General features: G+C 34.3%; 3 protein-coding genes across 5 annotated transcripts; 1 reads left to right on the top strand and 2 right to left on the bottom strand.

Annotated features, from left to right (window-relative positions):
* The first annotated feature begins 3,913 nt into the window (after positions 1–3,913).
* On the top strand, positions 3,914–8,943 carry LOC139851828 (uncharacterized). 2 transcript variants are annotated; one of them, XM_071841004.1, is made up of 8 exons: positions 3,914–4,022; positions 4,624–4,739; positions 4,891–6,196; positions 6,876–7,562; positions 7,673–7,756; positions 7,990–8,065; positions 8,158–8,477; positions 8,559–8,943. In XM_071841004.1, the coding sequence occupies exons 2-8, from the start codon at positions 4,684–4,686 to the stop codon at positions 8,772–8,774; spliced, it is 2,745 nt and encodes a 914-aa protein (XP_071697105.1). In that variant the 5' UTR covers positions 3,914–4,022; positions 4,624–4,683; the 3' UTR covers positions 8,775–8,943. The 2 variants fall into 2 exon arrangements, with proteins under 2 accessions (XP_071697105.1, XP_071697104.1); XM_071841003.1 differs by having other exon boundaries at positions 8,158–8,480.
* Positions 8,944–9,402: 459 nt separating this feature from the next.
* Positions 9,403–12,456, bottom strand: LOC139855564 (uncharacterized). 2 transcript variants are annotated; one of them, XM_071844801.1, is made up of 10 exons: positions 12,299–12,456; positions 12,157–12,219; positions 11,720–11,821; positions 11,101–11,177; positions 10,803–10,926; positions 10,587–10,651; positions 10,309–10,378; positions 10,130–10,205; positions 9,932–10,022; positions 9,403–9,743 (listed from the first exon to the last, which is right to left on the bottom strand). In XM_071844801.1, exons 1-10 carry the CDS (start codon positions 12,348–12,350, stop codon positions 9,618–9,620), a joined length of 846 nt encoding a protein of 281 aa, XP_071700902.1. In that variant the 5' UTR covers positions 12,351–12,456; the 3' UTR covers positions 9,403–9,617. The 2 variants fall into 2 exon arrangements, with proteins under 2 accessions (XP_071700902.1, XP_071700903.1); XM_071844802.1 differs by having other exon boundaries at positions 9,403–9,737.
* A 6,153-nt stretch (positions 12,457–18,609) lies between these two features.
* Positions 18,610–25,219, bottom strand: LOC139851958 (uncharacterized). The gene is made up of 13 exons (XM_071841154.1): positions 25,011–25,219; positions 24,270–24,449; positions 24,046–24,157; positions 23,935–23,974; positions 23,801–23,853; positions 23,668–23,717; positions 23,279–23,431; positions 22,971–23,191; positions 21,291–22,537; positions 19,955–20,785; positions 19,140–19,509; positions 18,982–19,047; positions 18,610–18,825 (listed from the first exon to the last, which is right to left on the bottom strand). The coding sequence occupies exons 1-13, from the start codon at positions 25,067–25,069 to the stop codon at positions 18,758–18,760; spliced, it is 3,450 nt and encodes a 1,149-aa protein (XP_071697255.1). The 5' UTR covers positions 25,070–25,219; the 3' UTR covers positions 18,610–18,757.
* Between the last annotated feature and the right edge of the window lie 236 nt (positions 25,220–25,455).

The raw sequence follows: 25,455 nt of genomic DNA, 5'->3' as shown, positions 1-25,455 counted from the left end.
TATTTCATTGTTAATACACTTAATAATATATTTACTTATCATTTAACATAATTAACCAAGTGTATCAATATCTTAATATGATTCATATGTACCTAGTAAGACGTTGTTATAACGATAATCGTTATATATATCGTTTTCGAGTTTCTTAAATTAATAGTCTCATTTTTATGTATATAACTCATTGTTAAAATACCTAATGAGATACATACTTATAATAAAATCATGTTAACTATATATATAACCATATATATGTCATCGTATAGTTTTTACAAGTTTTAACGTTCGTGAATCACCGGTCAACTTGGGTGGTCAATTGTCTAAATGAAACCTATTTCAGTTAATCAAGTCTTAACAAGTTTGATTGCTTAACATGTTGGAAACACTTAATCATGTAAATAACAATTTCATTTAATATATATATAAACATGGAAAAGTTCGGGTCACTACACCTTTTGGTTGACACTTTAAAGCATGTTTATTCTCAGGTATGAAAGAAATCTTTTGCTGTGCATTTGCTCATTTTAGAGATATTACTTGGAGTCATTCATGACATATTTCGAAAGACGTTGCATTCGAGTCGTTGAGTTCATCAAGATTATTATTAAGTCAATTATAGTTGGATGTATTATGAAATGGTATGCATGCCGTCAACTTTCGTTGTAAAGAAAGTTTGTCTTTTAAAAACGAATGCAATGTTTGTAAAATGTATCATATAGAGGTCAAATACCTCGCGATGTAATCAACTATTGTGAATCGTTTATAATGTATATGAACATGTCCTTTCATAAGTGATATGATAAATATAAAAATAAAACACCTACATTCTCTCCGATCAATACAAATATCATATATTGATAGTTATCACTTTAGATTTACAATATACTTTGTGATGAGAAAGTGAATTATTTATAATATGTTTGTAGAGTTCTTTCATATACTCACATTAATTAAAATAAAGGTGCTTGAATGTAAGTAGACTAAAAACGTTACGGGCTAATAAACTTCCATTTTGCCTCATGTTCTTAATTACAAATTAAATGTATTAAAGTGAGTTTATAGGATTCATGATGTATCCTAATTTTACATTCGCTTATTACGACTATATTTGATATTTGATAAATGATAAATAAAATAATGATACAAACCTATTCTACTGTGATCCCAATACAAATATCATACCATATATTACCATTACCATATATCATCTATATCAGAGTATAAGAAATCTATATTGAAGAAGCAATCGAAGGTTGTACATAACTATATCGGACATTACTTAATAAATTTTGATAGTTATCACTTTAATTATATCTACAATGTTATTAGAGCGGTCCCAATGGTCCGTCCAGGAGATCCGCCCAGCCTGGGCGCCGATGGCACGACCACTGCCCAGGTGTCGCCCACAGGCCGCCCAGCCTCCTCCGCCTGCCTCTTCGCCTATTTCAATCAGATCTGTGGACGGATGAAATGGGTGTATTTTGGCCAAATATTTTCTTTTTCTATTTTATATTTTAGCTATGAAATTAAAATGAGATGGGTTTTGTGAAATTAAAATGAAAGTAGAGAAGATTTGTAAAAATGAAAGTTGGGATAGTTGAAGAAGACGAGTGTGAGTCCCATTATTAAATGAAAATGTGGTCACAAATTAGTGTACGTGTCCACTATTATTTGATTAATTTGATTAATTTTTAAGTTTTAATTAAATGTAATTTTATAATTAATAATTCTTTTAATATTATTAATAAATATAAGATTTATTTAAATAATTGTAATTACCTGATACTAGTCCTGGAAAGGAAGTGAGTTGAAAGTGATGATGTGGCGCTGAATCGTTGGCTAGTCCTGGAAGAAGTCCTGTCTTGATTGGGAGCACTCTTATTTTTTTAATAAAATTGAAATATTAAATTACTTATAATATACATGTAGAGTTCTTTCATATGTTCGTTAGTTAAACTAAATTTGTTTAGATGTGGGAAGAGTAATCAAACGATAACGGCTAATAAACTTTCATTTTTCTCATGCCCTTTAATAAGTTTTAAATGTACTAAAGTGAATTTATGGCTATTTTTTCATTTATATAATTGTAGAGTTATATATTTGTTAAACTAAATTTGTTTAGATGTGGGAAGAGTAATCAAACGATAACGGCTAATAAACTTTCATTTTTCTCATGCTCATTAATAAGTTTTAAATGTACTAAAGTAAATTTATGGCTATTCTTTCATTTATATAATTGTAGACTTATATATTTAAAAGTAAATATTTATCATGTGGTTAATACTTAATAGTGGGTTAAAACTTAAGTAAAAGGATGAATTTAATAACCTAATTAATGGCATTAGGAGTCAAGATTTAGTTATATATATAGATACACATTAAAAATTAGAAATACGGAGTACGGAGTATTAAATATTCAATTTAGATAATGAGTATAGTAAATACAAATATTAATAAACATTGAGTTGTAGCTTAGTTGATAGTGTTCTGTCTGTCTTAACAATAGGTCAGGAGTTCGACTCGTCGCCTTTCGCTTAGTGCGGAGGCAACGTGGCCCAAACTAATATCCAAAAAAATACAAATATTAATATTTAAGAAAACCTCAATTTCATTCTCGATGTGTCACTGAATTGAAGTAAGGATGAAATAATCAGTTTCCTTTCAAGGATAAAGGTTTTTTTTTTACGAACAAAACATAATTGTAATTAATAAATCTAAGTGAATTAGTTGAGTTACAATTTGAGACATACATTAATATATCTGATTGACAAGATCCTCTGATTTATTAAACAAAAACTATTAAAAGTTAACTTTATAAACTTACACTAAAGAAAATTGATAAAGCATTAGATAACTACTAAACCTACATTTACATTAACTAGCAGCACTCTTCATGAGCGTAGTAGAAGAATGAACGACCACTTCATTTTTTTGGACATTAATTGGAATCACCTATAAGGAACTAAACCACTCATGCGTTCATCTCCGATAGTTGTATAACATGCCTCCAACTACTGCCTTAAAAGAAACCCGGACCAATCCGAGAGCATGGCCGATAAACCCCCCTCCCTGTTGCCCCCACACGAAGCGAAAGGCGACATGGGTGGATACTTCATTTCAGAGATAACATTAAGTGCAATGTTGTAGCCCAGCGGAGTCGAACTCCTGACCTCTCGCTAAGAGAGGCATGACACTACCAGTTAAGCTACAACTCAATGTTGAACGACCACTTCATTTAATGACATGAACACGCGATAAACTCCTGAAGTATTAAACAACCCAAAAACATGAAGAAGCCCTAACACAACACATAAACACTGAAAGACGAAAACACGAGGTCATAAAACAATAAAAACAACTCAAATCTCAAAAAGTCCAACAAAAAAGTGACCTACAAGACTACAACATAGATGCTCAATCCCCGAGACCTTAAAAGTTGTATTCTCAAGGACAAAACGGGTAATGGGATGTACATATTATAGAAGCAAGAGACCAAACCAACGAGTCGGAGAATGCGAAAAAACATGGCCGTTTAAAAATCTTTCAGCATCGATTTTTTAGGATAAATACTGTTCGATCGGCGACCGGCGATAATAAGAATAGTGTTAAAGGTTGAGTTTCAACTCATAAGACTTTTTATTTATTTTTCCCCACATGTTATATTCGATGTTAAAAAAAAAAAAAAAAAAAAAAAAAAAAAAAAAAAAAAAAAAAAAAAAAAAAATTGCAAAATTTAACACTAAATTTAACATAAACTCACTAGGAAGTAGCCAGTATATCAAAATAAAGCATCGTACCCAAATTCTTAGAACGAAACAGAAAAAATAATTGTATTTAAATGTAATCTGGGCTATGAGTCGGACCCAAATACGGGCTTAAAAAAGTAGAAACGGGTGAGATACGGATGGGTGGTTCGCCCAAACCCCCAAAACAAAACAAAACAAAAAAGAAAAAGGGAAGCGTTTTCTTCTCTTTCAGGTGTGCTCATCAAATTCAATTGCGGATTCTTCATCATTTTCAGTCAGGTACTTGTAATTATTTTCTCATTTTCTTAATTTCTTTAATATTGAATTTTAGAATTTTCCGAGTTTCAATTTTGCAGTCTAGGTTATGTATACTGCAATTTAGGGTTAGAAATAAATTACAGAAACTTTCATACAAATTTTCTTGCTTATCCTTCTCTTTATATTAGCTTCAATATTTTTGTGATACTATTTTAGCTCAAATGTATACCTAGATCTTTGTTTCAGTTTTTTACTATATTACTTTCTTGTTAAAAAATAATATTTTTTTATTTAATTTTAATTACAACAATATATTGGAGTATTATTGATGACATTGGCAACAGAGATATTGAATTACAAATTCCGGTACTAATCATGCAGCAATTGTGTGAATGTCCAACTGAAAATAAAGTATAAACCACAAAAACCTAAAATCAGTTTTTTTAGTTAACCTGAATTGTTTTATTTTATATATGTGAGACCTTATATGTATCAAACAACCCATTCGTTACGGTAACAAAAATATCAAAGGGTGTTAATGACATTGTTGATAATATGTGTCGGGACTCGAGTCAACGTAATAGTCAGTTTGATCACATATGGATTTTTCTGTGCATTTCAGTTTCTTTACTACTTAAAAGAGGACACAAGAAAAGATCTCATGGCTATAATTTTCACCTAAATGGGTTTGCAACCTGGAATTTATGCTACAAGGAGCGTTTCATGTATCAGAAAAAGGTATATGTCGAATGACATGATACGCATTTGTGAAGTTTGTAAACGAGCTAAAAAGGTTTAACCTTTTTGCTTACTTATTAGGTAGAGGGAGGGCGATGTTTTGTTGTTTTTGAAACCGAGTATTAGAAACTATAATTTGGTGACGTTGTAGGACCCATGAGGCGATGACTTCAGTACGTTGTAGTGGATTTGTGGATCCGGGATGGGAACATGGTACTGCACAAGATGACAAAAAGAAAAAGGTACGATGCAATTATTGTGGTAAAGTAGTTAGTGGTGGAATATACAGATTAAAGCAACATTTAGCTCGAGTATCGGGAGAAGTTACGTATTGCGATAAGGCTCCCGAAGAAGTGTATCTAAAGATGAAACAAAATTTGGAAGGATGTCGTATTGGCAAGAAACCTAAACAAATTGAGTATGATGAACACGCGTATCTCAACTTCAATGATAATGATGAGGTGGACGAGGAAGATCACATTTCGGGTTCGTATAATATGAACAAAGGAAAACAGTTGGTAGTTGGTGGGGACAAGGGTTTGGTTATAAATATGGTTGCTCCTCCTCTTCGTTCGTTAGGTTATGTTGACCCGGGTTGGGAACATGGTATACCCGGTGATGAACGGAAGAAAAAGGTTAAATGTAATTATTGTGATAAAATAGTTAGTGGTGGGATTAATCGGTTTAAACAACACCTTGCTCGAATACCAGGTGAAGTTGCACCTTGTAAAAGTGCCCCTGAGGAAGTTTATCTCAAAATTAAAGAAAATATGAAGTGGCATCGAACAGGACGCAGACATCGAAGACCCGAACCGAATAACAGTTATAAACAGCAGCAGCAAAGTTCAGCACCACAATACTATTTAATGAATTCAGAAAATGAAGATGAAGAAGATGAACAGGAAGAAGACGATGTGCATCTGTTAATCACAAGTGGAGACAAAAGGAGATTAATCGGTGATTCAAGAAGATTGATATCTCCCGAACCATCGTCGAAAAAACCGAAATCTGAAACTACAGTATCCGGGACTAAAGTGTTAAGAAAGGATGTTATGTCTGCTATTTCTAAATTCTTTTATCATGCTGGGGTCCCCACACACGCAGCAAACTCGCCTTATTTCTTTAAGATGTTGGAGATGGTGGGTCAATATGGGCAAGACATACAAGGTCCGTCTAGTGTTATGTTATCGGGTCGGTTTCTTCAAGATGAAATCTTGAACATTAGAAGATACTTAGCTGAATATAAAGCTTCTTGGGCGGTTACGGGTTGTTCGATATTGGCAGATAGTTGGAGAGATGCACATAACAGAACGATAATGAACGTTTTGGTTTCGTGCCCTCGGGGTTTACACTTTGTTTCTTCGATCGATGCGACTGAATTTGTTGATGATGCAAATTCTTTATTTAAGTTTCTTGATAAAGTTGTGGATGACACCGGTGAGGAAAACGTTGTGCAGGTAGATATCGTTACATTTTCTTTTCTAGTCCTCATTTTTTATACCTGGCAATTGAGACCCATAACCTCAAATTTGGGTCAATTGGGTCAAGCTTTTGGGTCAATTGGGTCTTGAGAATAATTAGGCCCGGCAATGTAAACCAAAATTTAATAAAGTTCCAGTGGGTTTCCCTCCAACCTATTAGGTCGTATACAAAATATAAAGAAACTGGTCTAATGGGTATCAAATCCTAAAGCTCAATAAACAGAGACAAGTCTAATGGGTCCTGTGAATGGGTCAAATGGGTCAACCATAACAAGTTTCAGCCGTCAACATCTATAAAAGCATTCAGGGTTATATCATTTATTTATTAAGTAATTTTGTAATTTCTTATATCCAAAATAAATATAAATATAAATAATAAATAATAATAACTAAAATAACTAAAATAATATAATAATTGTAAAAAAATCAAATGTAAAAGTATATGACCCGTCTGACCCATTAGGCCCATGACCTGTTTTGACCCATTACTCAACCTGACCCATTTGGACCCGTTTAAAAAGTTTACCCGTTTAACCCATGACTCATTTTTAACCAAACCCGATTTGACCTGTTACCCAAACCGACCCAACCTTACCCGTTTGCCTGGTATATTTTTTATCACCTGTGTTGACTGATTCTAATAATTGGTACTTAGGTTATCACTCAAAACACATCCAGTTATCAAGCTGCTGGAAAAATGCTTGAGGAAAAACGACAAAACTTATTTTGGACTCCTTGTGCTGCTTCTTGTATTGACCAAATACTTGAAGATTTTGCAAAAATTAAATGGGTATCAGAATGTATCACGAAAGCACAAAAAATTACAAAGCTTGTTTACAACCATATCTGGTTATTAAATCTAATGAAAAGGGAATATACAGACGGGCAAGAAATCGTTAGAGCATCTTTTACATGCCATGTTTCAAGTTTCCTTACGTTACGAAACTTGATGGACCGACGGGTTGATCTCAAACGAATGTTTCAATCGACTAAATGGTTATCGTCTCGAGTTTCAAAGTCCGAGGAGGGTGAAGAAGTGGAAAAAATTGTAATGAATGCTACGTTTTGGAAAAAGGTGCAATACGTTAGGAGATCGGTGGACCCCATTTTGGAAGTGCTTGAAAAGATCAATGGTGATGAGAGTATGTCTATGCCGTATATATACAATGACATGTTCAAGGCAAAACTTGACATAAAAAGTAACCATGGTGACGATGTACGCAAATACGGTAACGTTTGGAGTATAATCGACAATCATTGGAATTCATCTCTTAGTCATCCTTTGTATCTTGCTGCTTACTTTCTAAATCCGTCATACAGATATCGACCCGATTTCATCCCCGTAAGAAATACAATCAACCTATCCAAAATATTTGCTTAATTTTTCTTTATTCGTTACCAAATAATTAAAGTTGTTCTTAGTTATGTTATGTGGTTTATTTATTTATGTAGTATCCAGAAGTTGTGCGTGGACTGAATTCATGCATCGTTAGGTTTGAACCAAACAATGCAAGGAGGGTTTCTGCTTCGAAACAGGTAAGGTATCTCTCCATTATTATACAATATACTAATAGTAATAGTGCACATAGTTTAATGATCAAAAAGCCCATGTGAACACTAACCTTCACAGGGGTATTTTTGTAATTTCATTTCTTAGATTTTTCTTTCTTTTTTCTTTTGCTTTTTGCACATATGTATCCCGAAGATCTGGTTCAGTTCTATATACAAGACTTACAATATCTGTCTAATGGATTTGTTTATTTACGCAGATCTCGGATTTTGGTTCTGCAAAAGCTGATTTTGGGACAGATTTGGCTATCAGTACGCGAGCAGAACTAAATCCAGGTAATATAGGCTGCACAATTAAAGATTCTTTTTTTTTTTTATCATGGCTACATTATATATTACTTGACGAGTATAAAATAATAATGTTATAGCTGCTTGGTGGCAACAACATGGGATAAACTGCTTAGAGCTGCAGCAGATTGCTGTACGCATATTGAGCCAAACATGTTCGTCATTTGGTTGTGAGCATAATTGGAGTGTATATGATGAGATTCACAACCAGAGGCACAACCGGGTGACTCAGAAAAGATCGAGTGACTTTATCTACGTTCATTACAACTTACGACTCAGGGAACGTCAAATTAGGAACAAGATGGCGAGCACTTCAGCGTCCCTTGATAATGTTCTGCAAGAGCATTTGTTGTATGATTGGATCGTAAAGCCAGATAAACAAGCTTATCATGAAGATGAGGTAGTAAGTAGTAACACAGTTGACCACTTTGATTTTTCCTTTGACTTGCATTATAGATACTAAATTTTGTGTATTTTTCAGGATTTATGTAGTGAAATGGAATACGAGAATGGGTTGATGGAATATGAAGAAGGAAATGGGGAGAGTAGAAAGAGTTCATCACTACATGTATCGGACATACAACCGTTAGATGTTCGTCCGCCTAACAATATTAATGCTTATGTTGGGGCTAATGATGAACATGAAGATGATGATGATAATCTTAATTTCCTTGATGATGGATTGAGTGATTCATAGGCATGGCATATATATGATGATGTATAGGAGTAAATTTTAGCACTTGTTGTAATGGGAAATCATGTATTGTTTTTATTTAGTATATTTCTTTTATGCAGAGCCTTTAATTGGTTATTAATCCAAATCCAATTCATACCATCAACAGAATTGATTGATAGTTTGGGTATGTCTCGCGTTTATTAATTTAGTTTTTTCTGTTTTCACTTTGTTCGTTTGGTTTGTTTCTTGGTATTCGTGTAGTATTTGGTTTAGTATCGGTTAGTTTGTTTCAAGGTATCCGGGTTGTTAGGGAGACTTGTTTATAGCTATTTTCGTTTAGATATTTGTTTTCTAGGTGCAAGCTTCCCGTTTCTCTCGTTTTTTTGTATTCTCTGTTGAAGGCGTTTGCCTTTAGAAAATGACTTCGTTTCTACTTGAGTTTTAGTTATTTTTGCCAAAGAAAAAAGAATTGATTGATAAAAATTGTATCACTACTTTAGACAACTTGAAACCGATGTTGACATTGCCTTGTTTCATATACAGTAGTATTTATTTTATTTTTTTGTTATTTCAGCAGTAAATCTTAAGATAAAAATGGTGTTAATAATTTGTGTAAAGAAATTGGTATCCATAAACAATCAGTCACATGATGTAAACATGATATTCAAACCATCAGTGACATAATGACATAATACAACAGCTATAAATTTGACTGGTGCAATGGAAAGAATAATAAGTTATATTTGAAATTCAAAGCAGATAATATAATTGTGATGATGTCCAACTAAAACCTCTAACATACAACATACAGAAAATAGTAAGTTATATCCGAAAATTGGAGCGGGCTTGTTGGAGAGTCTGATCTTAAGATTTACCTCTCCTTGAAGCCCTTGTAAACATATCTTTAATGCTATGTGAATTCGTCTCCACTTTTACTTTCTTATTTTGCTTTCCATTTCGAGTAACTCTCTTATCATTCCCCATCTGTTCCTAAATTTATTTTATAAAGGAGTAAGAAACAAGTCCAGACAACATATATATGAAACAATTACACATATAGAAATCTTTGATCTTTATGTTTGTTTGAACCAACTAGTTGAATGTTGATAAATCAACAAATTCATTCTCAAACAAAGAGGTTTGCAGGGTTATAGACAATAAATCAACATTTGAAATACCTGCACAGGACTAAATGAAGCATGATTACTTGGTGTGGTTGACATGTGGATTCCTGTACCTGGTGCTTCGATTGCCTCGCTGATATTTAACCTGAATATTTCTTAAAATTTGTTACTTCATATTTATTTCAATGAACTCAATCCGTCAGCAATGAATAAATTAAACAGAAAATAAAAGTTTTTTATTACATAAAATACCTAAGATTGTTGCATAGGAGCTTCAACCATGGCTCGTCTGCCAAGTATTCTCCCAAAAGCATCACAACATCAGTCACTGCACCGGAACAAAATTCAAATAAAAATATTTCATTTAATACAGAAATTAACTTATCAGTTTTTATAAAGAAAAATAAATTCATTTAATTAACAAACCATACAAGTATCCTTCTGACTTCGAGCAACGTAGTTCTTATCCAATTTGAATAGGCTCTGCTTTACTTGTTGTACCTACCAGTCATTAAAAATGTGAAACATAAGATGCTTCTTCATCAACAACCATAAAGTTTAACGCAATCGAAGAATATCAATTATAAGTGCAAACATGAAGAATGGCATACATATAGTCTAGCACACAATCTTGAATCAAACACAAACAACGGCTTACTTACATCAATCATTCACTCTTCATAAAAAAGTTAGAAGAGATGAAGACTACCTTACAGTACAACCATGCTAAAACCTTCGAGTCGTTGAGTCTAAAAAACTTTGAGGATCCAATCTCTGACACATCATATGACAAATTACATAAACAGATGAACAAAACTTTATATGAGCCCCGTCATAATGTAGATATAATAATAGACAAACGCCAGTTCGATACTTTTATACCCAAATTTACAAGAATTTTACCTAACCCATTTGCTTAAATTACCTTTACAATCACAAACAACTTCCATAGACTTTTCTGCGATTGTTGTTAACTCACGATATCCAGGATAATCTTGACGGTATATAATCTCATCAAGTTTCCTAAACTTTCCGGAATCATCACCTTTCTGCCTCAACAACAAAACTCCATGAATAGGAAATTATAATACTAACCATTGATTATTACTAAGTAGTAAATATGCAACTGCAATATGCCAAGCTTCTCAGCATATGTTTTCAGTTACAACAATGGTTCAATAAATTGAAAAAAACCAAGCATTATAAATAAAGAGAATATGTACTTTCATGCGTGCTTCATCAAACATTGGCAATAGAATAAACACAGGGTCGACTGGAGTAGCAGCATATAAACTACCATCTGCAGAAACATAAACAAAACCTCAAAGAAATATACTCACCCATTCCAGAAAATGCTACAGCTTTATTACAATCAATGAAACAAGCTGCTTTACATAATAAACATTGTTTTGTGTTAAAATATTTTTTAAAATTACTGATGAAAGCATGAATTTCAACAGATGCTATGAAATGGAAAATGTTAGTGATAGATTAGGGACACAGTCTATTTTGATATAAAATTACCATTAGTTAATAGCAATTTTCTTTATTACTAGCCTATATAGCAACAGTCACTGTCAAAATAAATTCATGTTATCCTATTGAAAGGCAGAAAAGATCTGTAAATCACCCAAAAAAAAAAATTGAAACTTTTAAACTCAAATCAAGAATACTTACTATTTTGTCTTTATCTGATACAAAAGTACAAAGTTAGCATAGAAAACTCAAAGATAGAAGAATTAGAAAAGGGTGAATTTAACAATGTTATTAACCAACATCCACCCCAAAAGATTTTAAGATGAAATGAAGCAGTTATGAAATCTGCAGTATCTGTAACTTTACCTTCACAAATAAAATCTCCCATGAACCAGGACCCATAAGATTGTTTACACCAGTTAAATTCTTGCAGGCCATCATTGGTCAATAAGTAGCATGTGGAGTCACCTGTCAGCAAAGCATATTGTCCTTAATCCTTATTTACCTATCAGCTAACAGGGTTCATATAAAAATTGTAGACAACTATAGACCTTATATGATATAAGGTCTATCATAATCTTTCAATTATCCATTATTTGATGTAAAATGTAAGAAAGAAAAGTAAGAAATGAGTGAAAGCAGAAACCATATAGCCAAGTTTATCATGAAAAAGACCTAAGAGTTTTAAACCAATCAATAATAAAAGTAAACGATACATAGCATGTAGTAACAAATAAATAAATAAATAAATAAATAAATAAATTCAACAAATTGAAAAGAACAAAAAGTTATAAAATTGATACCAGTTTTAGGATGGCGAAGTTGCAACAAGCGGCCCACGTCAGCTCCGGTGCGAGAAGAATCATCTGAATTAACCCTAAACTGGTCAATATAAAACCAGCAAATAGATACATAGATGTATAGAATAATACTGTAATATAATACCTGAGGAGGCAACAAGAACACGAGTTTCTTCAGAACCTTCATACCAAGCCATTGCGTTTGCTTGTGTGTTAATTTGGGGGAAATCGGAAATTAGGGTTACAAGAAGAAGTTCACTCGTGTTTTGTGATGAAATTGAAGAGGGCGGGGTTTTGCCCCAAATTTGTTACGCGCCAAAAGTGGAAGTACAACTCACGAGATTTTTCAACGTGATGATTTTTTACATCCCGATTAATTCCATTTTATTTTATTTTTAAATTTGTCTATTCATATTCATAGTTTTAACTTTTATTAAATTATTTCATAATGAAAGCTTTAAACTTATCGTTCATGTCCATAAATTCATTGTAAATAGAAATTTCTTGATTAATTTTACATTGTTTATTTAATATTACAATCAAATCTACTTATGCAACTTATTATTTTAAAGGTTATATTATATGTTATATGTTTATGTTTATGATTAAATTTTCTTCTTTTAATTAATAAAATTAACAAAATTAAAATTAATTCTAATTCAGCATCTCATCTTCACATAACCAAAAAATCACAGTAGAAACAAACAAAAACAAAATTGAAGTCATATAATTAAATTATTAAATATAGTTATATTTTAGAATAGGAAATAGTCATTTTCAAAGTTTGATTTCCAAATCATTATATGTTTGCATAACCGTATCATTTTGACCCTGCATGAGATATAATTCTTTCAATTCATGAGAGAAAGTGCTTTAGTAGTGATTTCCATGTTCTAGTGCAAGACGCAAGGAAAAGCACGAGCGGAGCGGTCTGGCTAAACGTGCAATGCCCCGCAGGGAGATCTAGCTTATTGGTCTAGTGCTTTCGGAGTTCCGGGTGCTAGCCACTTCTGAATGACTTCACTTAGCTTGTCATGTTCTTACAAGAAAGAATCTACTTAATAGGGTGTCGTTAAGCATGGGAAAAATGAAGGAAGATGGCATAAAATCGTCTATGAGAAAGACCGCACGGAACGATATTGCACGTCTTGTTCAAGGTTATTAAAAGTAAAACTTCAAACTTCGTTCAAAAAAGTCAAGTACAACTGATGCAGCCAACAAAAAAAAAGTCATATTTTACAATACAAAACAGTTATTTTAAAAAGTTCATGGCCCAATTTTTAAACAAAATTTAATTTTTCGTATTAATCAAATTATTACTAAGCTGTAACATTTTTATACTTGGGGTGTTTTGGTAATGAGCTTTTAAAGGTTTAAGTAGGGATGCCGCCCGCGGGCAACGGCCACGGGTTCAATATACCCGCGAACCCCCCGTCAGATTTTTTTATTGCTCGTTGAGACTCGTTACCCGCTCGCATGTAAAAAAAATTAGCTCATGCACGTGACCCGCAGATACTCGTGACCCGCGGTGTAACGACCCGTCAAAATCGCTATTGACGCGGCACGTTAATCATTGATTCCACAGTGAGGTTTTGACCTCTATATGATACGTTTTGATAAAATATTGCATTCATTAAAATAAGTGACTTTCTAAACATAGAAAGTTATAAACATGTGGGCAAGTGCTTAGGTATAAGCAAAACCCCGAAATACATAAGTCTTTAATTTACAGGTTGACATCACAGTCCAATTATTTATTACACAACGCAGTTTTATTTTGAATGCAATAAACTTTGTACAAAGCATGAGAGACTCCATGCAGGCAACAAGCACATCACAGCGGAAGCATTCTAAGGACCTGAGAATAAAACATGCTAAAAAGTCAACACGAATGTTGGTGAGTTATAGGTTTAATTGCTCGAGTCATAAACATATATAAAGATAGACCACAAGATTTCATCAAAAGTTTATCAATAGATTCTACGTAACAGAGCACCCTGGTAACTAAACTTAACGCTATAGTGATAATTACCACATTCGTTTTAATACACGCAAACCAACGTGTCTTAAACTCAAATAACATACGTCCGTTAAAAGGCTAGCGCTCTAGCTCGGACGGGGATGTCAAGCCCTATGGATCCATATACAATTATTCGCGCACACCAGTCCATATCCTATGTACTGGCAGCTACTAGTTACCAAAGCTAAGGGATTTTCGGTTTAACTCAGTGTAGAATTTTGTATGTACTTGTGTCTTATTGCGTTTAAAATAAATTGCATGTATTCTCAGCCCAAAAATATTTAAAGCATTTAAAAAGGGAGACTATAACTCACAGTTCAATATTGAGACTCAATATTGTAGGCAAATTGCGTAGACGTAATGACGGTAGACGACTGTATGGTTGGCCTTTGGATTCAAGAACAATACCCCAAACAATACCCAATATTTCCTTAGCTTAAAGCGGTTTGAAACCCGAATTAAAACACCCTCGAATATACTTTATTATTATTAACTTAAATTAAAATTATAATTATAATTATAAATTAAAATTCGATTTACATAAGAAAATATGTTGTAAGTATATCGTCGAACAAACTGGCCTTTTTATAGTACTTTTCGATTTACTGTAGCTCATGCGATCGCATGAGTTTTCAGTGTTTTTGCCATGCGATCGCATGGCCGCCTTTCCCGTTTTGTTTGCTAGTTCGTCGACATCAAATAGTATTCACTGTAGCAAATAGTGTTTACTGTAGCAAATAGCGGTTTACTGTAGCAAATAGTGTTTACTGTAGCAAGTAGGGTTTTACTGTAGGAAAGTCATTTTTACTTGTACATATATATATATATATACATACATATAATTGTTCATGAATCGTCGAGAGTAATCAAAGGTAATTGTATATATGAAACAGTTCTAAAATTTTGAGACTCAATCTAACAGACTTTGTTTAGCGTGTTAAAATAATAAATCGTATAGAGAATTGGTTTAAATAAGTCAAAAATTTTCGGGTCATCACAGTACCTCCCCCTTAAAGAAAATTTCGTCCCGAAATTTTGAGTAGTACCTGTTTCATGAGCGATATCAGTGAACAAATGTGGATACTTTTGCTTCATCTGATCTTCACGTTCCCAAGTAAACTCGGGTCCTCGTCTTGCGTTTCAACGAACCCTAACTATCGGTATTTTGCTTTGTTTTAATTGTTTGACCTCACGGTCCATGATTTCAACAGGTTCTTCGATAAAATGGAGTTTATCATTGATTCGTATTTCGTCAAGAGGAATTACGACATCCTCTTCAGCTAAACATTTCTTCAAATTTGACACGTGAAATGTGTTGTGAACACTACTAAGTTCTTGCGGTAGCTTTAATTGATAAGCAACTGTTCCAATTCTTTCGGTGATTTCAAAGGGTCCTACGTACCTAGGACTTAGCTTTCCTCGTTTACCGAATCGTACAACGCCTTTCCAGGGTGACACTTTCAACATGACTTTGTCGCCCACTTGAAATTCTAGCGATTTTCTTCTTACATCAGCATAACTCTTTTGGCGACTCATGGCCGTTTTCAATCGCTGTTGTATTTGAATGATCTTTTCGGTGGTTTCGTGAATAATTTCTGGTCCAGTAAGTTGTCTTTCTCCTACTTCACTCCAACATATAGGAGATCTGCACTTTCTACCGTAAAGTGCTTCAAATGGCGCTGCGTTGATGCTCGTATGATAGCTGTTATTGTATGAAAATTCTGCCAACGGTAAGTGTCGATCCCAACTGGTTCCAAAGTCAATCACGCATGCCCGTAACATGTCTTCCAATGTTTGTATTGTTCTTTCACTTTGACCATCTGTCTGTGGGTGATAAGCGGTGCTCATATCTAATCGAGTTCCCAATGCTTTTTGTAATGACTGCCAGAAACGTGATGTGAATCGGGTGTCGCGATCAGATATGATAGAGATGGGTACACCATGCCTGGAAACTACTTCCTTCAAATATAGGCGTGCTAATTTCTCCATACTGTCTGTCTCCTTTATTGGTAGAAAGTGAGCTGATTTAGTTAGACGATCAACTATCACCCAAATAGTATCATGACTACTTGCAGTCCTTGGCAATTTCGTAATGAAATCCATAGTTATTCTTTCCCATTTCCACTGCGGAATTTCTGGTTGTTGCAGTAATCCTGACGGCTTTTGGTGCTCAGCTTTGACCTTTGCACACGTCAAACATTTGCTTACATAAGTAGCAATTTCTGTCTTCATATTAGGCCACCAATAAAACTTCTTGAGATCGTGGTACATTTTCCCGTTTTCTGGGTGAATTGAGTACCTCATTTTGTGTGCTTCATCTAGTACTAGTTGCCTTAGATTACCATATTTTGGTACCCATATCCTATCAGCAAAATACAGGGTTCCATCGGCTTTTACCTCAAGCTGTTTTTCTAACCCTCTGCTCATTTCGCCTTTTTCATTTTCTTCTTTTAAAGCTTCTAACTGTGCTGCTTGAATTTGCTTTGTGAGATCGGTACGAATTGTAATATTCAAAGCTCGGACCCTAAGAGGTTTTACTCTTTCTTTTCGACTTAGGGCATCAGCTACAACATTAGCCTTTCCGGGGTGGTAACGGATTTCACAATCGTAATCGTTTAACAACTCTACCCAGCGACGTTGTCTCATATTGAGTTGTTTTTGATCAAAAATATGCTGAAGACTCTTATGGTCAGTGTACACTGTACACTTGGTGCCATATGGTCAGTGTACACTGTACACTTATGGTCAAAAATATGCTGAAGACTCTTACTGTAGCAAGTCACTGTAGCAAAGTCGTTTTCACTGTAGCACTGTAGCAAAATACGGTTTTACTGTAGCAAATAGTGTTTTACTGTAGCAAATAGTGTTTTACTGTAGCAAATAGGGTTTTACTGTAGGAAAGTCGTTTTTACTTGTACATATATATATACATACATATAATTGTTCATGAATCGTCGAGAGTAATCAAAGGTAATTGTATATATGAAACAGTTCTAAAATTTTGAGACTCAATCTAACAGACTTTGTTTAGCGTGTTAAAATAATAAATCGTATAGAGAATTGGTTTAAATAAGTCAAAAATTTTCGGGTCATCACACGCGGATAATAATAATATACAACATCGTTAATATTTTTTTAGAATAGTTAGAAAATTTTATTAATTATAAACAATATATACAATTAACATTTGTAAAATGACATGAAAGTAAGTTATTTACTTATATGTAAAATTATATTTTTAATCATCATTGCATTACAAGTAAAATTCCTTTCAAATTGATAATTATATGTATAAACTCGAGGATAAATTAAAAAAAAAATCTCATGAATTAGCGGATCAGGTTTTACCCGCGAGGGGTAGTATGTACCTGCGACCCGCCCGCGACCCGTTGACGGGTATAATTCTTTACCCGTACCGTGCCCGTGGGTAAGATTTTATGATTTTATCCGCCCATTACGGATCGGGTACCGGCGGGCCACGGGTTTTTTCTCGCCCATTGTCATCCCTAGGTTTAAGCTTATATTTTCTATAACACAGTATAATATTACACTTTTAGCGTTATTTGTTAGACAATGTGTCTTAAAGAGCTTTTGAGAAAAAAAGCTCCGGCAAAAATATAAGTTGTAGAGATTTATAAAAATTTGTTAGGATCACGTGAAATGAAAAGATTACATAAATACCACTATATAGTGTATGTCATGTATTGTCTTTTTATGTAAATTCACATGTTTGTCGCCGGCACGTGCGTCGTGCGATCCTCGAGTTATCATGAATCATCGCAGCAACGGACGGAGCCCGCGTCGACCTTTTATCTAATAAATACACCCCTTCAAGAAGTCAAGGTTTATTGCACGTATTAACTCTAGAATTACTACGGTTATCCGTGCAGCATATATCATCAAACAAACTATAACCGATTTAATGAGCCATTCGCAGTTTCATGTCCGAATTTGTTCATCCTTACACATGCATGGCTTGATCTTTGAGACAAGCATAGGACTACCGGCAAGATCAACCATGTAGCATTCATATTCGATATAGGCTACCACGTTATATCTCTCGATAATTTTGACTAAGCACAAATAAAAAAAAAAAAAAAAAAACACTAAGCTGCGACTTTCAGCTCGAGGGTCAACTCTAGCTCTAGCTACCAGCTAATTCTACCAAACAAGGTCTTTAACTTCCTTCTTGACCACAAGCGTTTAAAGGTTGAAGATATAATGGTAAAACCGTAATTTGTTATTTTTCTTTTTCAAAAGATTAAAACTTCACCTCAAATCCGGTCTCAAGTTATCTTTATAAAAAGTTGTTCCTTTTGGCTTTGCCTCCGAAAGTTCATACAAATCACTTCAGGAATCGAGTAAGCAAACATCGATCTATAACAAGCTATATATAAGTAGAACGCGGATAATCCAAACTTTTCTCGCAGCTTTTCACAAATAACCCAGAAAGTTGACCAAAATGAGTCAAGTCTTATTAGACCCAATTTCATTATATAGTAATCAAGTACAGATTTTGAATGTGCATCACAACAAAAGATACACATATATACTCATATAAGTCCTATCATGATCCAAAAGATGTCATGTTGTCGACTTCTTCTCCGATGTCTTGCCACGGAAAGATGATAGTAAAGAGAAGTGCCTTGAAGCTGTCAAGTAAAAGAATCATATATTTGTATTTAATAGCAACAAAACGAAATAAATGCAACAGTAGAGTTGCTAAAACATGTTTTAACAAACAGGAGCAGACTTAAGCATATAACGTACGGAAGAGTATTCATTTGAGAAGTTTGAAAAATACTCACACTTTTGAGAAGTTTGATCATGAATGGGAGTTTGATCTTCATAGATTAAGGTCTTCAACGTATGACCTACATGCAGTACATTAGAAAAAAACCAGAAAAGTTAAATACTAAATATTAAATCAATTGTTAAATACTAAATCAAATGAATCAAGACTAACCTTCGGCATTGAATGTGTGATTATCGGGTTGAGATGCATTCCCACTTGCAGTTGCAGTTGATGAAGAAGTATCTGAAGGGTAGTGGCTTTTCTTTCCAAGTTTAAGAAGTCGTCTGAATCCTTTTGGTTGTGGCTTTTCAATTATTTCAGGGATCTTTTCGAGCTTCATGTTGTTAAATTCAGAAACGAATACTTTTTCGGTTCCTGACGCTATCGCGAAATTTGACGGAGGTGCTTTCGCATATTCTGAATTTCTAGTAGATGGGTCTTCAAAAGATGAAGCGCGTGCGTAAGGTGCTTGGTAGCCTGAACTTGTGCCTGGATTTTCACCCGAATCCTCCACCGAAGTTTTTGTCACCTGACCAACATCCTAAGATAAAGCAACATCTAATTCAGTATTCGAATGTGACAAAATAAGGCGTTATACATGCTACTAAGGTATTGTTTGTTTTTCATTATGCAGATCTTTCTTATAAGATAAAATAATGTCTTATTCTGTCTACAAACTCAAACTCGGAAACTTAGAAATATGCTTCTAGTGTTGCAGACATAAAAACAAATAGTCGTGTCAGAAAAGAGACCTTAAGGCCACATCTTCTCTACGGACATGGTCCGCAGATCATCAGACAAAAACATCTTAAATAACAAACATCACCTGACATTTAAAGGTTACTACTGGAGGAAGAAGTAGATTCAGATCAAAATTAAACCAAAACAAAATGTTTTGCACCCTTATCTTTTGCAACATCCCGAAAAGGTTTATTTATTTTATATTTTTTAGGGGGAGTATGATATGAGTTGAATAAAATTCTGACCTCGGTTGAAGGATGTTTCTGTGGGTGAACTGAAACGGTCGCCTTATCAACAATTTCCATAGACAAAGGCACCTGATGAACATTAACGCCTGTTCCATTATTACTATCGAATTCCTTAGTTATCGATGGCTGCTGCTTGTTTTCAAGCATAACAACAGTCTTATCAATAACAGGGTTATCATCAGCAGCATCATTCAATCTATCGTTGAAACTCATTTTAGCAACTTCAGAAGTTGCAACAGTCTTCTCTTCCTTCACCTGCTCCTTAACCTTTTGACCTAGATTCAAAGATGGTTTAGATGTTCTGATCTTAATCTCAGGTAAAGTTGCAGCCTTACTTTGATCAAGGTTGATGATAGCCGAAATATTTTTGGTCTCCGACTTAGGTTTTGATACAGGCTCTGCACTCCGAGTCTTAATAGTAGTGTGAGTGGTGTTATTGTTGATCTTTTTAGGCTCAGATAGCCTTCTGATGCGGGTCATAGAAGCCGCCTTTGCATCAGAAGCAACAGAACTAGTTTCTTTCTTTGTGTCTGACATCGATGACAAGGATCTAGTCAATCTATTTTTTGCCGAATGATTCGCATCATTTAATTTGCTTTTGCTTGTTGACGGTTTCGTTGAATTGGTGGATCCTATTGACGTAGGCCTTATTTTGGACCTTTGTAAAGGAGATGATGAGCCAGGTTCTGAATCGGTAAACTTGGATGGTCTGTTAACCATGGGGGAAGGTTTACATGGCAACTGTTGTCTGCTAGAATTGGCTCGTGCAGCAATTCTCTTTTGCCTCTCCATCTTAAGAGCTTCAAGTCTTTTTTGTTCTGCATTTTGCTGCAAAAAAATAAATAATAATAGTTAAACATAAACTGCTTACACGATCGATTTTAGATGTACAAACTAAATTAAATACAAAAGCTACATGAATGTTGCTCATAAATGATGTCACACAAAATGACATGTACTAGTGTACAGCCACGAATTCGCGAAATTAATAATTAATTGCTAATTATAACTAATATAATGATAATAGATAAAATAAAAAATAGTTTTTTGCATAATTTAGTTTATTTTGTGTGTGTATATATATATAAAAAAAGAGAGAAATAATTGGGTTTGTTAAAAATCAATAGCTGAGATTTAAATAAACAAATATGGTTGATTTGAGGAGAAAGACAATTATGACATCATCATCCAAATCAATGTTTGAAATTCATAGTTATGAGCTATCTAAAAGCTCAAGATTCAATCTTTTTGACAAATGATGACATAATTATGAATTTTCTTTTATATATTAGAAGATTATTTTACTACATCATTTTAAAAACTAGATTACTACCTGTTCTTTCTTCATTTTTTGTAGATCGGCTTTATAGGATCTTAGTTTCTCAGCACGTGCGCGTGCATCGTCTATGGCACTATTCACCTTCGTTGGTTTTCCCTTCCTTATAAGGGTAGGTCCCACACCTTGGTTAGCTTTTGACAGCTGGCGCTTTTCTCCACTTTTAGCCCCTTTCTTAACTTCCTTGCTCTTTTGTTCACGAGAAGCAGCAACAGCAGAATCTTCAGCTAACTGTGTTTCGTAGTCTAAAGCGGGATCGTACCCAATTGGCCTATTTTCAAGATCTCTTTCGGGCATTAACCTTAATGCATCTGGTTCATATTCAACAATTGCATTTCGATTACTAGATGATGGGTGATCATAATAGTCCAAGTTTAAGCTACTTCTATTATCATTTACACCTGAAGTCGACCGCAACGAAACCGTAACCACTTCGTCACCATGCAGCCCATTTCTATCCAAATTGGCAGTCGCACCCTCAACCCCATTATAAAACAGTGGGTCCCTTACATTTGCTTGTTCTCTTCGACCTGCTATAAACTCATCATTTCCACCCCTGTAAACAATCTTTCTTCCATTTCTATCATACGATTGCACATCAATTCTGTGTTTTTCACCATTACCGCCGCCTTCCACGTCAGCTAACAGATCATCAGTCATGGTTTTTTGGCGCCTTTTTGTTTTAGAATCTTTTTCCATTGCAAACATGTCATCATTAGCAGAAGAACGTTCACCTTCTGCAGCCCCTTTGAGTAAATAACTTTGAAACGCATCCCAGTGGCCCCCACTATCAGTCTCTTTTTGGTTACTTTTTTTCTTTGGAGATTGTAAGTTTTTTTCTGTATGATTCTGGGCCTCGTCACCCGTGTCAGTGTCAGAATCGGACGAATCCCGGTCTTTTGAGTTGATGAAGTTAATATTACGAATAACCACCCTGCCCGATTTCCTTTTACCAGATTTTCCATTACTCTCGTGTTGTTCTAAGCTTTCTCCATCTAACATTTCAGATTCGGGATCGGTATATCGGTTATTATCAGTAGACTGTCTCTTTTGAAAATGAGGATCTTCCATGTATGGATAAGGTGGTGGAGGATAATACGGTGCACTTCCAGGATAATGTTGATAGTAGGGCATCGAATACGCTTGATACACAGGTACACCACCCGGTGAAGAATGCATACCCCAGGGTGGGAAACCAGGATGCGGATATTGTCCCTGTCCTCTATATTGTCGTTGTTCACCGCCTGCAAAAGACAGAAACAGTTAGCAGTTTGTGAAGGTAACAAAACGATTTAAGAACATAAATAGAATAAGCTCTACAGATATAGCCCACTTGTTCTAGGGTATGTTTGGTAAAACTAGCTGGTAGTTGATAGTTGTTAGCTGGTAGCTTTTTAGATGTATTTAGGTGTTTGACAGAGCAAGAGTTATTAAAAAAAGAGTAAACTGACAAAAAGCTAGGAACTTTTTTTCAAACAGAACTTTTAGGAGCTTCTAGCTTTTTCCCTCTATCTAAAAGCTTTAAACCCTTTTGACCAAACAAAGCTTTTTATTAGATAAAAGTTTTTTCATAAAAGCTAGGGCTAGAAGCTCCTAAAAAAGCTCAAAAAAGCTCCTTACCAAACATATCCCTAATGCATTTTTTTTCTCCGCTAATACTGTCAAGTAATTCCTTACCTGCATTTGGATCGCTGCCAGCTGTCTCTCTAGTTTCTGAAATACCATCACTTCTAGGTTCATCATGTCTGTTATTACCCATACTTGAAAGCACAATTCCTGATGCATTCATGGCAGAGTAATCTGATTTGGTAGATATTGCATCTTCTGCTTCTATTTCGACCCATTGTCCAGACTCGTGTTTCTGTTTCCACAAATCCATGAACCTCAAACAAGCACTCCTGTTTTATGTACACCAAGAAATCCAAAGGGTCAAGTCGCATGCAAGAACGCTAACAACTAAAGAGCTCGTAAAGATAGATGTTTACATTAAACGTGATGCCCCAAAGCATTCAGCAAATGATAACAAATTAGCCACATGCTCAATTTCAAACCCAGCAGCCACAGCACGTGCAAAAGCCATTCCTTGTTCTTTCTTCAGCACTGTTTTACGTGTCTCGAGAACATTTAAGAGCTGGAGCCTGAACATACATACGGACAGAATTATAGGGAGTCTCATTCGAACAAAAAGATAAGCAGTTGGCTACACTGAATAAAATTAACTAACTATGCAACTTGCTGAATAAAACCTGACAACTTGAATATAAGTAGATACTTTGGAACACTTATTCAATAAAGTGTTTGATATGCATACTCAAAATCAAAATCAACCTAAAACGTGTATAAAACGATGAACTTAAGAAAAGAAGCACAATACTTTGAATTTCCCTCCTTAGCACTAGAACTGGTAGTTACATGTGCACCGGGCTGCAAGAAGAATAAACAAAATCAATAAATCAGTAACATATAATAAATGCACTAGAATATAAGAATACTTGATAACTCGTTACCTTGTAAAGGACAATTGCCTTCTCTTCATCAGCCTCGTATGCAGACTTGTTTCCTGACCAAAGTAATCGAGAGATTAAAAACTAATAGAACTTAAAATGGCATATGGGCCACAAGTCATCTTACTATAACCTACCTTCACTGCTTAGCACGGGCCTTACATGTTGGTCTTCCACCTGCCATGGTCAACACCTGAATTAACAAAATGTTCAACTTAAAAAATGATGTATGTGATCATAACGCTCACCGAAATATCATTGTTTCCTTGAATAGAAATTGCTTCTTCTATTTGCAGGAGTTCAGATTCTATAGTATACACACGCTCCAGAATCTCGGGGGTGCTCACAAACCGAACAAAACTACAAACAACAACCATATCAAGGTTATTAATTAGTACAATTTATGATTACTGTTTTTACTTGTATACAAATACACTTCAATCATATCTTATTAACTGAAAATCATACTGACCTTTCCACTGTACACTTTGTAAACCATGTTGCATTACTGCCAGCTTCTGGTGCAAGCAATACTGAATATCCGCCTGCTGCAATCTGATCTTGAGCTGTCTTTAGGTGTGCAATAAAAGGACTTAGCAAACCGGACGCAATTTTCTCTTTCTTATCATTTGCAATTATGTATAAATCACACCTGGTAATTCGAAGCAGTTACTATACAGCAGGCATCATTGTGCAGACGGTCGTATCATCATATTGCTAATGAGGATGTTCAAAGCAACATAACGTAAATTCAGCACTGTATTTTTTAATCACAGTTTGGTTTGTTTGTTTTTTCAGTTTCTGAGATGCTAAAATTATACATGCAGATTGACTATATCTTAATAGCACTGTATGTTTTAGTCTTAATTTTAATTTTTTACATTACTTTTTTTTTTTTTTCATTGTAATCTCCAGAAAAGTCAATGCAGACTAATTTGATTCTCATTTCATCACATCACATAATTATAATTATAACTATAATTATATTATAATTATAATTAATACTGTAACAATTATCAAGATGCTAGCTCTCTTAAAGACCAAATTCTGCTTCAATATTTCATTATCTAGGTTAGAAAATAATCAAATTACATAAAAAAATGTATCTAATAACCATATAACAATGAATAATACTTAAAGAAACAAACAAAAGCAGACTTAATTAATTAATTAATTAATTAATTAATTAAATAGTTTAGGAGTAAATAATAACCGTGTTCTTGTAGGCGTGAGTTGAAATACGGCAGAATCCAGACGAGTTTTTGACTTCATTCTGCTTCAAATTCAGATCAGAAACAGATGAAGAGCAAAACCTAAGCTGATTCTAATGATTTTGACCTTTTGTAAACAGTCAAAATTGAGACATTAACATCAACTTTTCAATAAATTTTTAGCAAAAGTCAAAAAGGAAAAAGGTCGATGAGTGAGTGTGGTAGCTAGCTAAAGTTGCAGAGCTTAAAAGGCTTTAATGGCCGTCTACCTGTTGCTTTGCATTTGCATTTGCATTTGCATTCAGGAGAGAGAACCAAAAAACATGTATTCCACTAGTAGTATTTTTGTAGAGACAGTAAAGTATCCAAAGTACTCGTACCCAAGGTTTCAAAATTCTCTATTCGGGGATTAATCGGTCGGAACTTTAAAAAGATTAATCAGCAATT

This window comes from Rutidosis leptorrhynchoides, chromosome 6 (genome assembly GCF_046630445.1).
Source record: "Rutidosis leptorrhynchoides isolate AG116_Rl617_1_P2 chromosome 6, CSIRO_AGI_Rlap_v1, whole genome shotgun sequence".
NCBI lineage: Eukaryota > Viridiplantae > Streptophyta > Magnoliopsida > Asterales > Asteraceae > Rutidosis > Rutidosis leptorrhynchoides.
Note: the sequence above shows the minus strand (reverse complement) of the source record. Positions and strands in the feature narration are given on the sequence as shown.